This window comes from Protomyctophum parallelum (assembly GCF_964188405.1).
Source record: "Protomyctophum parallelum genome assembly, chromosome: 8".
NCBI classification, from domain to species: domain Eukaryota; kingdom Metazoa; phylum Chordata; class Actinopteri; order Myctophiformes; family Myctophidae; genus Protomyctophum; species Protomyctophum parallelum.
Genome location: NC_139703.1, coordinates 52,591,778 through 52,608,009, shown reverse-complemented (window position 1 = coordinate 52,608,009; position 16,232 = coordinate 52,591,778). Strand labels below are relative to the sequence as shown.

The 16,232-nt window shown below is 44.3% G+C and overlaps 1 protein-coding gene across 1 annotated transcript in view; it reads left to right on the top strand.

Moving 5' to 3' along the window:
• LOC310862519 (plasminogen-like) overlaps window positions 1-15,681 on the top strand; it is a 95,776-nt gene extending 80,095 nt beyond the window's left edge. The window contains exons 12-19 of the mRNA XM_083770456.1: window positions 877-1,137; window positions 1,396-1,653; window positions 2,287-2,484; window positions 6,878-7,070; window positions 7,321-7,469; window positions 9,174-9,311; window positions 9,732-9,865; window positions 15,252-15,681. Of these exons, the coding sequence (XP_083626582.1) occupies window positions 877-1,137; window positions 1,396-1,653; window positions 2,287-2,484; window positions 6,878-7,070; window positions 7,321-7,469; window positions 9,174-9,311; window positions 9,732-9,865; window positions 15,252-15,485 (1,565 nt within the window). The 3' untranslated portion in view covers window positions 15,486-15,681. The remainder of the gene's footprint in view (window positions 1-876; window positions 1,138-1,395; window positions 1,654-2,286; window positions 2,485-6,877; window positions 7,071-7,320; window positions 7,470-9,173; window positions 9,312-9,731; window positions 9,866-15,251) is intronic.
• The last annotated feature ends 551 nt before the right edge of the window (window positions 15,682-16,232 follow it).

The following is a 16,232-nucleotide window of genomic DNA, read 5'->3' as shown; positions in this document are numbered from 1 at the left end:
TTATCTGTTGCTCCTCATCTTCTTTTATTATTGTACAAAAGCATTATCCAACCTATTCTGTTGTACTGTTCCGCATGTTTTTACAACATACTACCCATGCCTAACAGAAACAAACTTTTCAGTATTACCCGTATTGCTTCCAAGATTATCGGACTTCCCACACCAACACTTTCTGATATGAACAATAATGCCATCACACGGCTAGCACTCTCAATATCACGTGACACTGATCATCCCCTGTATCGCTTCTTCAACCTCATGCCATCAGGACAAAGATACAGAACCTTACCCTGGAAAAAGGTTCGTTTCAGTAGGAGTTTTGTCCCATCAGCCATCGCGGCATTAAACAAACTGCCCCGCCGATAGGAGGGTTTCTGTACACAGTGGGGAACTCATGTTTTTGTATTTTTGTCTTAGTGTAATGTTTTTCTGTACTATGTGCTGCTTTTGTTGTTGGTGTTGAACAGACCTGTGAAGATGAATATCCTTCGGGACAATAAAGATTATTATTATTATAGTATACACCCCCCAGCCTCACAATCTACAATAGTTCAACCCCCCACCTGCAAGCAGTGCGAGGCATTGTGAGTTTGTAGATCGCCTATTTTCACAATGTTTGCCTCTTTCTTAGGTAAAGTTTGACAATTTGGTCTTTAGAATCATTACATTGTCACTTTATGAATGTTCAGATAGCCTGTACACATTTATACTGTGTGTCGGTTTGTTTACTGCCGAGTGAGTAGACAGTGTTGCAGGTGAATTATATTTCTAGTTTCTCAGAGATCTCAGTGGTTGGTCCGGGCCAAGGAAGCACGTAAACAACATAAACAACTGATGAGGAGGACTGTAAAACAGACATACATCTTTCTCCAACAGATGGTCCCAAGAATGTCCTTTTGGCCGTAGATCCACCAGGAGATGTTGTCAAAGGAAGCTCAGTCACTCTGACCTGCAGCGCCAGTGGGTCACATCCACCAATCCAGGCCTACATCCTTTTCAAAGACAACACTGTCGTGGCACAGAAGAACACAATAAGCATCTCTAACGTCCAGCCCAGTGACAGCGGAAAATACCACTGTGAGGCATTTAACGACATTGCTACAGTCGATTCACCTCCAGTCACTGTTGATGTCCACTGTGAGTTTTTAATTGAATTACAATTATATTAATGATGTTTGTGCGTGTGTGTGTGTGTATTGGCTATGCATGAACATAAATATCATCATCAAGTGTTTTTAGATTACTTTAGTGTCTAAAATAATTACATTAGTGTTATTATTTTAACCTAAGTTGATGTAATGTTACACATGAATTATTGTTATTGATATTGGTGTAAAATGCTGTATACACAGCACAGTGCTATAATTGAGTGCATCAATGTTTATTCGTCCACAGACCCTCCAGAAATTCCCTCAGTATCAGTGAGTCCACCAGGAGGCGTTGTTGAGGGCAGCACAGTGACTCTGACCTGCAGCAGTGAAGCCAACCCACCAGTAGACACCTACACCTGGTACAAAGACAGCAGATCCATCTCCACTGGGCCTCAGCTGGTGAAGAACAATGTGTCTCCTGGAGACTCTGGACGGTACTTCTGTCTGGTGAAAAACACACATGGATCCCAGAGGTCAACAAAACACTCTCTAGAAGTTCAGCGTAAGTGAACTAAAATAAAACATCTTATAGTTTTTACAGACAACAAACAACAGCTGCAATACCCGTCATGAAAATGTGCAGCCAGATAGATACTCTGTATTTTATAAGACCCCAAAATTCACTGCGAAATTAACCGGAAGTCTAATCGAATAAAGCTAAAATGGCTACTGTCTTTTTAACCCATTTAGATCTGAGGACAATTCTACAAATGCCTTCTAAATCCTGACAGTTTTCGGAAAAAACCCATGTTTCTATGTCAGTCGTTCTCAAACATTTTCATGTCAAGGACCCCCACAAATATAATGTAATTAGCCGCTGACCCCATGTGAAAATATGTTGTCCCAGGGACCCCCCCCCCCAGAAGCAAAGATTCAAGTTAAAAACGTTCACTGTGAAAGAATATATATTCAAAGATTTGCACTACATTTTCAAGATTCTTCAAAAATAGCAGATCTACAAGCTCATAGTGCGGCTGCTATGAGCTTGATCTGCTATTTTTCATGCTTAAAACACCAAAAAGGGGTTCCCGTCCAGAATGGGTTAAAAGTCATCGGAGGCGTAACCGCGAGGTAGCGGCGATTTAGTAATGAGACGTTCACATAATACACAATAAAAATACACATCTCTCCACAGCTCCGAAGCTTCCAACGCACTGTGAACCTCCAGAGGTCTACCGTTCGAACAGCATCATGATCAGCCGGATGAAGACCAGGTACGCACCCAGAGAGACGGTGCTGTACGTGTGCATAGTGGGATATACTATGAACGGAGGAAGCGCCGATGTGAGGTGTGTGGCTGGGAAATGGACACCTTTAACTCTGACATGTGAAGGTAAGTGTACGTTCGTCGGCAGTACCAGTGTTGATCATCAGGGGCGTCAATATAGCTGGTGGGTGGAGCTATGGGGTAAAGTTGAGAGTTCTCCCAACCGGAATAAACAGTGGGGTGTTGGGTTTTCAAACGCAGATGCTTTAAAATACTACTAATTTAAAAGTACGCGTCATGGATTGCCACATCACAGGCGCAGATCCTTGTTTCCACTCGACAAGCAACGCTACTTTAGAAAATGAAACAAGCCTAGGAATGTTTTCCTTGACTGCTGGACATGATCCAACACAACACAATGGCCTGATATATTTGCTTGGTAAGAGACACTTTTCTATAGATATGATCATCAAAGTTCATTGACACACTTCCTATTCTCTACCATTGAACGACTTTTAACCCCCCCCCCCAGTCCTAGAAGCAGTCATTCCCGGCTTCTAAAGCTAAATGTAATGAGTTTGCATGCTTTTTTGATAACAACATTTTTAACATTAGAGCTGATATGGTATGAATGGTGCTGCTGCTAGCTCAAACCTTCAAACAGCAGCTAATGGTCCCAGGGTAGATCTCTCCAGGGGGAGCCTATTATCTTTCTGCGCAATTGATGAAGACGAACTCCGCAAAACCATATCACAGATGACATCATCCTCCTGTTCATTGAATACAATTCCCACCACCTTTCTCAAAGAGGTCTTAGACAGTACTTGGAGATATCCTAAAAATTGTAAACAGCTCTCTCCAATCAGGCGTCTTTCCAGACTCACTGAAGACTGCTGTAGTTAGGCCTCTACTCAAGAAACACAATCTTGATCCCTCTGTTTTGGGTAACTATCGACCCATTTCAAATCTACCCTTTCTTGGCAAGGTTTTAGAAAAATGCATCTTTCATCAATAGGCCCTGCGGTAAGCCCCGCCCGCTCGCTCAGCTGCCTCGATACCGTTGTTAAGCAGGACAAACATCAGCGAACCTCCATTGAGGACCGTGTTATGTCGGCGTTTTTCCGAAGAGGAATAGAAGCATTCATATCAACAACATTCATACTATAATAACGCCATGGTGAAACGTTGCTGTTGGGCGTCCTGCAACAGTGCTTAATAAGTACCCAGAACGTTTGGGGCATTTATTTTTATTCCTTTCCCCGTGGGTGCGCACATCATGCACATGTCAATGTTTACATTCTGGAGGTGGAGGACGCGGCGGTCACTCATTCACCCTCCCTGCTACTAAATCATACTATTAACGTCAACTTTTACTAAACAATGTTTAAATCAATCGTCTAATAAACAACTAACAACTTACCTTGGAGCAAATGGTGTGCTTTGTAACTTTCTAATCTCCACGCTCAGTTGCTTGTGTTGGTCTCCAGCCTCCAGTCACGTTCCCTCCCACTGCGGTTCAGAAAAAGAACGCTGCTTACCATTTTCTGCACATTGTATCCAAAAAGTGAAGGTCCGCTAATGGTCTAAACTATTTTGAATTTAGGAACGGCAAATAAAATAGTTTAGACCATTAGCGGACCTTCACTTTTTGCATGCAGAAGGGGGTAAGCAGCGTTCTTTTTTTTCTGAACCGCAGTGGGAGGGGACGTGACTGGAGCCTGTGGTTGAAGACAGTTATGTGGCTGCCGTCCAACACAAGCAACTAGAAAGTTACAAAGCACACCATTTGCTCCAAGGTAAGTTGTTTGTTGTTTATTAGACGATTGATTTAACCATTGTTTAGTAAAAGTTGACGTTAATACTAGTATGATAGTAGCAGGGAGGGTGAACGAGTGACGCCACCGCCGCTTCCTCCTCTAGAATGTAAACATTGTGCGCACCCACGGGAAAGGAATAAAAATAAATGCCCCAAACGTTCTGGGTGCCTATGAAGCACTGTTGCAGGACGCCCAACAGCAACGTTTCACCATGGCGTTATTATAGTATGAATGTTGTTGATATGAATGCTTCTATTCCTCTTCGGAAAAACGCCGACATAACACGCCGACATAACACGGTCCTCAATGGAGGTCCTGCTTAACAACGGTATCGAGGCAGCTGAGCGAGCGGGCAGGGCTTACCGCAGGGCCTATTGGATGTGTTTCTACAGAACAATAATGTGCATAACAAATTCCAATCTGGCTTTAGGAAAGGTCACAGCACAGAAACAGCACTTGTAAAAGTAATGAATGATCTTGCTGACAAGAAACATGTATCCGTTCTCTTACTTCTAGATCTAACGGCTGCATTTGACACGATTGATCATTCAATTTTAATACAGCGTCTGGAGCACTGGATAGGCCTGTCTGGTACGGCCCTGTCATGGTTTTCCTCCTACCTATCAAACAGAAGTTACTTTGTCAATCTAGCCGAGTTTGACTCAGACAAACACGACATCTGTTCTGGTATTCCACAGGGCTCGATTCTTGGTCCTCTGCTATTCTCCTTGTACATACTGCCATTGGGTGAACTCATTACCAATCACGGAGTCAATTTTCATTTCTATGCTGATGATACCCAACTATATCTTTCTGTGGCTCCAGATGATCCCTGTGCTTTAGACCCGCTGTTGACCTGTCTGTCTAGCATCAAATGTTGGATGAGTGAGAACTTTCTCAAGCTAAATGAGAATAAGACAGAAGTTCTCATGATCGGTTCTAGCGAGCAGAAATAATCAATAATAAGCAGACTTGCTGTAGAAAGTAACAGTACAGTAAAGAACCTGGGGGTCATTATTGATTCTGAATTTAATTTTAATTCACACATTAATCATGTTACCAAGATTGCCTTTTTTCACCTTAGAAATATTGCACGAATCAGAGCCTATTTGTCTTTGGACGATGCAAAAACGCTAATCCACACCTTTGTTTTTTCTCGGCTTGATTACTGCAATGCACTTTTTTCAGGACTGCCTAAGAAAACAACTGACAGATTACAACTTGTCCAAAATGCAGCAGCCAGAGTTTTAACTAGAACTAAGACGAGAGAACATATTACTCCAGTTTTGGCTTCACTGCACTGGCTTCCGGTTGTTTTTAGGATTGATTTTTAAATTCTTCTACTTGTGTATAAAGCTTTCAATGGTCTCGCACCTTCCTACCTACATGACTGCCTGCCTAAATATGTCCCAAACCGCCCCCCGAAGGTCTTCCACTGCTGGCCTGCTCGCTTTCCTAAAAAAATGGCAACAAATAAATACGGGTAAGCAGCTTTTTGCTTCTACGGGCCGTCGGGATGGAACAAGCTCCCACTGTACCTTCGTCAGGCAGCCTCTGTAGACATTTTTAAAGCACAGCTCAAGACCCACTTCTACAACATTGCTTTTAATTGATCTTTTATTTTTTGTTATTCATGTCCTCACTGTATTGCATTACTGCTTGTTTTTTAATGTCGTTGCCTTGCTTTTCTTTTTTATTTGCCATTGTTCTGTAAAGCACTTTGAGCTGCATTTCATGTCATGAAAGGTGCTATACAAATAAAGTTGTATTATTATTATTATTACACTTCAGCTCAGGTTGACCATAAACCATTTATTGCAAAGCTACTGCATGTTAGTATGGCGGTGTGGCTCTGCTAATGTGATATCAGATAATCTGCGTACCGAGACATTATCTGATTATCTGTGCACTGAGACACAGCTCTGATATCAACGACTCCCCAGAGCAGAGCCAAAGATACAATAATCCATGAACAAAAATACACAGTAATAACACATCAACAGATGATTCAACAAAATTAACAATACATTAATATCCCATAACGCCTGGAATAAGAACTACAGGGAGGAGGCCGGGGAGGTGGGGGAGATATATACATATATATATATATATATATATATACACATACATACACACATATAATAATAATAATTATTATATTAATAATAATATCGATTACGCTTAAAAAGCCATTCATTAATAAACGATGTTCATAGAACACAAATTCCAAGTAGGCTACCAACACCATTCGTTTGGAAGTGGGGTATTATTATGCAGTGTTTATACACACAACACAAACCATAGCTGTTTCAAACGTACAGAAAATACAGTTTAAAATGGCAATGAATACGAGCTAAAGCAGTGTGTAAATCCTGCATATTAAATGGTGAACGGCACTTTGCCAAACGATGAATCGCTGCCAAGTTACAATTACTTAGAATTCACTATGTTCTAAAAACATTATTGATCATGACTTAATGGCTGTTGTTGTTTTTTGATATTACGGTACGTTTAATTGATCATATCTATAGAGTGTCTCTACCAGGCGATTAAACACTGCGCCGCGGTAACACAATTTTACACTTTCCCTTGAAATTCTAACTACCTTTTCTGTGGAAGTTCATGTACCACACACACACACACACACACACACACACTTCTCTCCCTGGCTCTCATGCTCTAGTTGTCTCCATTTGACCCAGGCCAGTGCGGCAGGCGCACAGACCCGACCAACTATAAACTCACGATCAGCGGAGGCACTCTGTCCCGTCCTGGAGAACATCCGTGGCAGGTGTCCCTGCAGCACAGAGCCAAAGGCTCATCTAAGGCGTTCGGACACGCCTGTGGAGGCGTCCTCATCGCGTCCTGTTGGGTCCTCACTGCTGCTCACTGCATGTAAGCTGCTCTAAATGCTAACATGTGCTAACATGAGCTGCTCCACATGCTAACATGTGGTAATGCTGCTCTAAATGCTAGCATGTGGTAATGCTGCTCTAAATGCTAACATGTGCTAACATGAGCTGCTCCACATGCTAACATGTGGTAATGCTGCTCTAAATGCTAACATGTGGTAATGCTGCTCTAAATGCTAACATGTGCTAACATGCACAGGTGGTCTTAATTACTGACTTGCTTGTTTCTCCAGTGACGACGCCAAGGACATGCAGGTGGTCGTGGGGGGAGTGGACATCGGGAGCGAAGAAGAGTCAGACCAGGTCATCTCCGTGAAGAGAGACTTTGTTTATAAGGGTTACAGGATGATAGGCAACATTGGTGTTGCTACTAATGACATTGGTAAGGCCATTCATTTACTGTACGTCTTATTTTCCAGACGAGCTGATTTCTTACCTTAACCCATTCAGGCCTGAAGTCAAAATTAGTTTTCTAAATCATGACAATTTTCTGAAAGATTTGAGGCACATTTTAATGATTTTTTTTCAATAGCTAAATTATAACATAATGTATAATCACCAAAAGGGGTTCCCGCTCAAAATGGGTTAATCTAGTGTTATCTCTGTACGTCTGTCTGTCTAGTGTCTGTCTCCACCGACTTCAAATTCGCCACACGCGTTCCACACCCCCACAGGGAGGGCAGTGCCCGGTGTCGTTCCACACCCCCACAGGGAGGGCAGTGCCCGGTGTCGTTCTACACCCCCACAGGGAGGGCAGTGCCCGGTGTCGTTCCACACCCCCACAGGGAGGGCAGTGCCCGGTGTCGTTCCACACCCCCACAGGGAGGGCAGTGCCCGGTGTCGTTCCACACCCCCACAGGGAGGGCAGTGCCCGGTGTCGTTCCACACCCCCACAGGGAGGGCAGTGCCCGGTGTCGTTCCACACCCCCACAGGGAGGGCAGTGCCCGGTGTCGTTCCACACCCCCACAGGGAGGGCAGTGCCCGGTGTCGTTCCACACCCCCACAGGGAGGGCAGTGCCCGGTGTCGTTCCACACCCCCACAGGGAGGGCAGTGCCCGGTGTCGTTCTACACCCCCACAGGGAGGGCAGTGCCCGGTGTCGTTCCACACCCCCACAGGGAGGGCAGTGCCCGGTGTCGTTCCACACCCCCACAGGGAGGGCAGTGCCCGGTGTCGTTCCACACCCCCACAGGGAGGGCAGTGCCCGGTGTCGTTCCACACCCCCACAGGGAGGGCAGTGCCCGGTGTCGTTCCACACCCCCACAGGGAGGGCAGTGCCCGGTGTCGTTCCACACCCCCACAGGGAGGGCAGTGCCCGGTGTCGAGTCGGCTGGCCTGTTCTGACATCACAACAACACTCCATATTTGGGCAACCCTGACACAGAAATTTGACACGGGTACAACGGGTTCTCTGACACGGGTACAACAGGTATTGCATAGCCGGGTGGGATGGAGCACGTGACATCATCAGGGATGGAGCATGTGACATCATGTGACATTGTTAAGCCCATATATGGAGATCCCTGGTGTCATCAATTTTAGCCAACAAATCTACATCTGACCTCAAACCCTTAGTTCTCCATACTGTATATGGAGCTGACCTGTTCTAACATTCCATATGTTGATCCTTCCCCACCCATCCTTCCTCTTCGATGTCTCCCTTTTGACTGAATACCTGTCCATTTAAACTAGACGGTCCCGCCCCAAAGTTATTAGTGCAGCCGTGCCCGGCAGCCGGCGAAAACTAGAATTCTTAACAGGCCCGAAAATGCAGACCTCGCCCTTTGGACGCGGTGGCTTCTCGCCGTCTCGCCCTCAGGGCGTCTTACTGGTGTCTAGATAACAAGTGGTACAGGTGATGTTATCTAGATCAGGGGTTCTCAACCTTTTGGGCTGGGGACCCCCGGAAATGCTTTAGCCATGTCTCACGACATTTAAAGTCAATTCCTTCTGTCGATCAGATTATACTAAGATCCCCTGACCCCCGGGTTCGAACTGGAAACCTTGCGTTTACGATCCAGTAACTCTACCCCTGAGCCACCGCCGTATTATTATTTACTGTTCTATTCTGTTTCCTGTGTCTCAGCATTACTCCAGCTGGAATTCACCGATGACCCATTCTGTGCCAAGGAAACCAGCTATGTTAAATATGCCTGTCTGCCAAACAAGCTCTTCCCCGATGGAAAGGAGTGTGTGGTCGCTGGATGGGGCGAAACTAAAGATGGTACGTATCCAACCACTAATCACACCTTAAATAAAAGCTGCACTAGTCTATATAAGGTATAATTGCCTATGTTACATGTATCGTATAATGTAGCAGGTATATGATGCAGTTTGTCTCTGGAGTTCTTTATTCTATTATTATTATATATAAGCTATATATATATACATATACATTTATTTATTAAATGGCCTATTTGTGAGTGGCACCATAAAATTGCCGCCACTGCTATGCCCTGGCCATATATGCTCCATATAACAATACATGGGACGAAAAGCTGAAATTAGATGTCCTAGAAGGATTTTTAGCTGAGCTGTCTGTGTGTGTGTGTTCTTCTATTCATTATAGATTATTATAGGTCTTCTAATGTCCTAGAAGGACTTTTAGCTGAGCTGTCTGTGTGTGTGTGTTCTTCTTCCTCAGCTGACCACCCACACAACATGTCACATGGCCAGCTTTCCGTGATGTCTATGGAGCGTTGTCAGGAGTTCCATGGCTACCTGGACGACACCATGATCTGTGCAGGAGACAAGTTGGGAAAAGTTGGCTCCTGTAGTGTAAGTGTGCGTGGGTGCGTGAGTGTATTAGGTCACCTTCACAGCAGGATGTTATACTGCAACTTAAAATGAATTAAAATTAATGGTTATTTTTCAAAACCGTCTGGCACTGGCGTGCTAGCGGCCACTATAGCACTGGCAATGATCCATTAAAGGACCACTTCACCACTTTTCAACCTATCTTCATATAATAGGTCCTCAATAATAATAATCATGAAAAAATGGCGCAATGTTTGTCTACTCTGTCTGTGTCTCATAGGAGGGCTGTGGGCAGTTCAGAAACCTTTCTAGTCCTGAAAAGTTGCAATGCGAAAATGGAAGCCATCGTTCTCACGATAATGAAAATCAAAATATTTTATCTATCTTTTAAAATAAATCTGCTAATGATGATGTCACTGGAAGACGGTTTCTAAATTGCCCACAGCCCTCCTATGAGACACAGACTGAGTAGAAAAAGATCATGCCATTTTATCATGATTATTAGTGAGGACCTATTATAATTATGAAGATAGGTTGAAAAGTGGTGAAGTGGTCCTTTAAGGAAACAAAAAAACACTGCAGTGTACAGAATATTTGGTCTGTGTCGTCTGTGCGTATGGAGCGCTGTCACTGTGTGTGGGGAAATGCCACCGGGGTCAGCCAAAAATTACCCCGGTAACTACCGACCGGTGTCAATTTTGAGCTTGGTATCAAAAATCTTCGAGAAGATGATTAATGAGCAACTAAATGTATACCTAAATAGGAATAACCTAATGTATAAACTCCAATCTGGCTTTAGAAAATCGTACTCAACCGACACATGTTTATTATATTTAACAGAACAAATTAGGAAAGAAGTTAACAATGGAAAACTTTGTGGAATGGTGCTGCTGGATTTACGGCGAGCATTCGACACAGTGAACCACTGTAGGTTACTGAGGCTCTGGGGGCGGACAGGGGGCTCTGGGGGCGGACAGGGGGCTCTGGGGGCGGACAGGGCAACCTGGGGGCGGACAGGGCAACCTGGGGGCGGACAGGGCAACCTGGGGGCGGACAGGGGGCTCTGGGGGCGGACAGGGGGCTCTGGGGGCGGACAGGGGGCTCTGGGGGCGGACAGGGCAACCTGGGGGCGGACAGGGCAACCTGGGGGCGGACAGGGCAACCTGGGGGCGGACAGGGGGCTCTGGGGGCGGACAGGGGGCTCTGGGGGCGGACAGGGGGCTCTGGGGGCGGACAGGGCAACCTGGGGGCGGACAGGGCAACCTGGGGGCGGACAGGGCAACCTGGGGGCGGACAGGGGGCTCTGGGGGCGGACAGGGCAACCTGGGGGCGGACAGGGCAACCTGGGGGCGGACAGGGCAACCTGGGGGCGGACAGGGCAACCTGTAAATGGTTCAAATCATATCTGACAGGGCGCGAACAAAGGGTAGAGGTAAATGGCGTTTCATCTGACCCAAACACCATGGAATGTGGAGTTCCACAAGGAAGCATTCTAGGTCCAGCCCTATTTTCAGTGTACGTGAATGATATGACAGATGCTTGTAACTGTGATTTGTTCCTGTACGCTGATGATTCTGCACTGCTAATGTCCCACAAGGATCAAACCACATTAGAAAGCTCCCTGACTGAGGAAGTAGCCAATGTTAGTTCCTGGCTTATAGATAATAAATTATCTTTACACTCAGGGAAGACAGAATCAATTCTGTTTGGCTCGAAAATCTAATTAGGAAGAAGCACAGACTTCAAGATCAAAATAAATTCGGAATACATAGCAGCAAAATCATCAGTGAAATACTTGGGTTGTATTTTAGAGGGTAACTTAGACGGCCGAAATATGGCCAGCAAGGTGCTAAACAAGGTCTCCGGACTGACTACGTTTCTAGCTCGAACAGCAAGATACATGGATAGGGAGACAAAATTAGTGGTAGCAAACTCCCTTATCCTGTGCCACTTTGATTTTGCGTGTACATCGTGGTTCGAGGGCTTGATTAAGTCTTTTAAAACAAAGCTACAGTCAGCTCAAAATAGACTGATCAGGGTTATACTAGGGATGGAACCCAGAACCCATATAGGAAGGAACCAGTTCAGAGAGCTGAACTGGCTCCCGGTTGAATCAAAAGTTACAATGGCTAGACTAAACATGGTCCATAAAATTAAATACGGAGAGGTCCCAGAAGTTTTAAGAACATGTAAACGACATGTAAACAGGTAAACGAGGTAAACGAGGTACACAACCATTTCACCAGAGCCAGTATTGCAGATGTGGTGCTCCCTGCTTTTAAAAGTAAAGTGGGCAAAGGCTCATTCATTTATAGAGGAGCCACACAGTGGAAGAGCCTGGAATCCAGTCTTAAACTGACCTCCAATTTGAGGACATTTAAACAGAAGACAAAACAATGGCTACTGGAAAAGGTTCCCCTATAAAGGGTCATCTTAGAGGGATGGATAGGGACGTACTTGTTGTGTTGTGTATGTAATGTTTATGTACTGTTATGTATTTGTGATGTATTTTAAAGTATTGTTCCGTTCAGTGTGAGAGGACCCCAGTGGAAATAAGTATTTGGACTTTATAATCAGCGATCCAAGGATTACACAGTAATGCTGTATTATGATTGCTTTTCTAAATAAATCAAATCAAATAAAAAAAAATCACACACACACGTCCATACACATACACACACACACACACACACGCGCACACACACACACACACACACACACACACACACACACACACACACACACACACACACACACACACACACACACACACACGTGCATACACATACACACCTAAAGAAGTGACTTTGATTGAACAGACCAGAAGTTTTATGAAAAAAATAGACTTTTAGAAAAAATAAAATGTTTTCCTAATCATTGAACACACTACTTCGGAAACTCCATCAATACAAAAAATGCAGAGGGCACAGGTGGCACAGTTGGTAGTGCTGTCGCCTCAAAGCTAGAAGGTCTTGGGTTCGATTCTGTGTGGAGTTTGGATGTTCTCCCCGTGTCCCCTAGGGTAGGTACCCTCACAAAAACTTACAGTAATCCTGGTCTCTAAACTGCCTCCCCCTGGCCAGCCGGGGCGCCTGATGGAGGGGAAAGGAACTGGTTGGAATAACGTGTTCCTTCCACTTGCTACGTCCAACCAGGGAAACTCCCCCCTGTCAGAGCCGGACTAACAATGGAACTAGGTGGAGCTTAAGCGCCAGGGCCCGAAGCTTGGAGGGCCTGGTACGAGACTATATGTACAGCTGTTTCTTCTTTCGAAAAATATGAGTTACGTGAAGAATACGTGAGTGAATTAATTGAATTGCTATTATGAAAGTTTTCAGTGACGTTGGACCCACAGGTTGCATTGACTGAAGTTGGAAAGGCTGTGCGCAGTGCAGTGCCTGCTGGCTGCTGTGTCTTGTGTCAGCGGGCAGCGCAGGCAGTAGTGGATATGCGCTAAACGCATGCATGTTAATTAATTAATTAATTAATTAATTGGCTGAATCAGTAGGGGCCTTGAGAGGGGTTAATCCGTCACTGCCCCCTGTCAGGTGTAAAGGAGCAACTTGGACACCCAGGCATGAAGGAAGCATGAGTTCAAGTCCGTTGCTCTCCCCTTGTCCCCCATATATGGGGACTAGGTTGCTCTCCCCTTGTCCCCCATATATGGGGACTAGGTTGGTCTCCCCTTGTCCCCCATATATGGGGACTAGGTTGCTCTCCCCTTGTCCCCCATATATGGGGACTAGGTTGCTCTCCCCTTGTCCCCCATATATGGGGACTAGGTTGCTCTCCCCTTGTCCCCCATATATGGGGACTAGGTTGGTCTCCCCTTGTCCCCCATATATGGGGACTAGGTTGGTGGAGGGTGTGTAGAGCCCAGGATCACATTAGATGATTAACACAGGGGTGAAAAATGGGTTACAAAATCGTGGGATAAAAATTATTTAAAAAAAAAACGTACATCTTTTAAAACAGGCCTGAAAATCCACCTTTCAGCAGGCCCAAGGGAGAGGAAAGAATCACTTCTCCCTTAAATAGGCCATTTAAGGGAGTAGGTGATTTCCCCACTCTGTACGTACTAGGGATGTTAATAGTTAATTGTTAATCAATGAATCGATAATTCTGCGGTTCCAGTGTAACGGTTGTGTACCCGTCCCGTCATGAAAGACACACACAGAGGCACTGGGTTGGATGTTGATGTTCTTTACTGGTGTAGCTCTGCAAATGAGTGGTTTCAAACACAGAACATAATTGGTTTAGCTCCTCCACTGGTATTGACGTCACAGCAGAGAGCTAGTCAGACTGTCTAGTACAAACATCTTAAATACTTTACATTTTACATTAAATGCATTCAGATGTCTTTTTACAATGGTATTCTTTAACATGTGATCGTATAGTGGTTTTAACTGGGTCTTGACATTAATGTTTTACAATGAATTCAAATACAATCTGTTTTTAACTTGCTTTTAACCTACAATATCCTTTTTATATTGAAATGAAATAGAAAAGACAGAAATACATGACGGTAGCCAAAATGAATTAATAATCTGCATAACAGCACCCTCTGGTGGTACACAGAAAATACAGTCGGCACCACGTTAAGGCGCGATCATTCTAAAATGGTGTCCGCGGTCCACAATAGACTAATCCACAGAGGGGTGCCCTGGGCGCGGCCATTACTGAGGGGTAATCCATGGAGCAGGTGCTGCATAGGCCAGGTGTGGCTAATCAGTGCTGCTGTGCTTAATGGTACACCTCAGTAATGGCCGCACCCAGGAAACCCTCTGTGGATTCGTCTATACAATATGAACTTGTAAACATATCTGACTTAATACAGAACGTAGTGCAACATTTACCTGCAAATGAGTGGTTTCAAACACAGAACATAATTGGTTTAGCTCCTCCACTGGTATTGACGTCTATAGGAAGATAACAATGTATTCAGTATCAAAATAAATCATACAACCAACGTGAGCAACAAACACAAAACGAACAAATCTCACGTTTCGGACAATACACACATTTAGAGGGGCAGGTGCTCAAGTGAAAAAAAAGAGCACCTTGTGCAGTGCATTTTGGGGCGGGAACCCATTTTGGTGCTTTAGCTATTGAAAAATAGCAGATCTACAAGCTCATAGCGCGCCACTGAGTGGCGCGCTACAAGCTTGTAGGTCTGCTTTTTTATTTTATCGAAGAACCACTGACATAGAAACATAGCTTTAGATTGTGGGGGGCCTAAATAATATAGTAGAAGCGTTTTTTTTATCAAGATTTGATCAATGTCACCATGGTCCATGGTTTCAAGAGCAAAATTGCCAAAAGGGCAGGGGGTGCTCTAGCACCCCCTAGTGTCTATCTGTGCACGCCACTGTTCATAATGGTTCTGTCCTTACATCCGGTCTCTTAGGGGGATTCGGGCGGACCCCTGATGTGTAAGGAAGATGGGGTTTACTACATGGCAGGCTTGGTGAGCGGGGGGAACGCCACATGCGGTGCTGCCACACCCGCCATCTACGCCAACGTCCACCGATATGTTGAATGGATTTCTAGCTGCATATATCACCAAGGAACCCCATGCAGGACACAGAGTGTCCTTGTGGAGGATGAATATGACTATAAAGATAATTCAAGCTTTGGCTGATATTTCGCTAATTTTCTCTAACTAGTTGCCAAGGTCTTTCCAGCCAGATATCTCATTTCCCCTCTCTCTCTCTATATCCTGACCTGATTGGCTGAAAATGTGTCACTTACCTGAAAATGTATTTTCTGTTTATTAACCCTCTAACACCCGCATTAATTTCTACTTGCAAAAAATTGATTTCAACCTTACTACTACTTTGTACTACTAGGACTAAGACTAAAAAATATGTTAAAAAACATAAAAAAATTAAGTTTGATGAAAAATGTATAATAATTATATAATAATATATACTTACCTGAAAATGTATTTTCTGTTTATTAACCCTCTAACACCCACATTAATTTCTACTTGCAAAAAATAGATTTCAACCTTACTACTACTTTGTACAACTAGGACTAAGACTAAGAAATATGTTAAAAAAAATTAAAAAAAATTAAGTTTGATGAAAAATGTATAATAATTATATAATAATGTATACTTACCTGAAAATTTATTTTCTGTTTATTAAAGAGCTGAAGAGCAGTGGTTCTCAACCAGTGGTCCGGGGACCACCGGTGGTCCTTGGGGGGGTTCCAGGTGGTCCCCAGCTAAATGATGGAGAGTTGGTAACCAAATGGACCCTTAGGCTATAGATCTTTAACTCTTGAGAGTGTAAAATGAAACCACATGGACCCGTATGGGTTCATTTGGATACACGCTCAAGAGTTAAAATATTGTTAAACATCTGCATTACTTAATTTACAATTA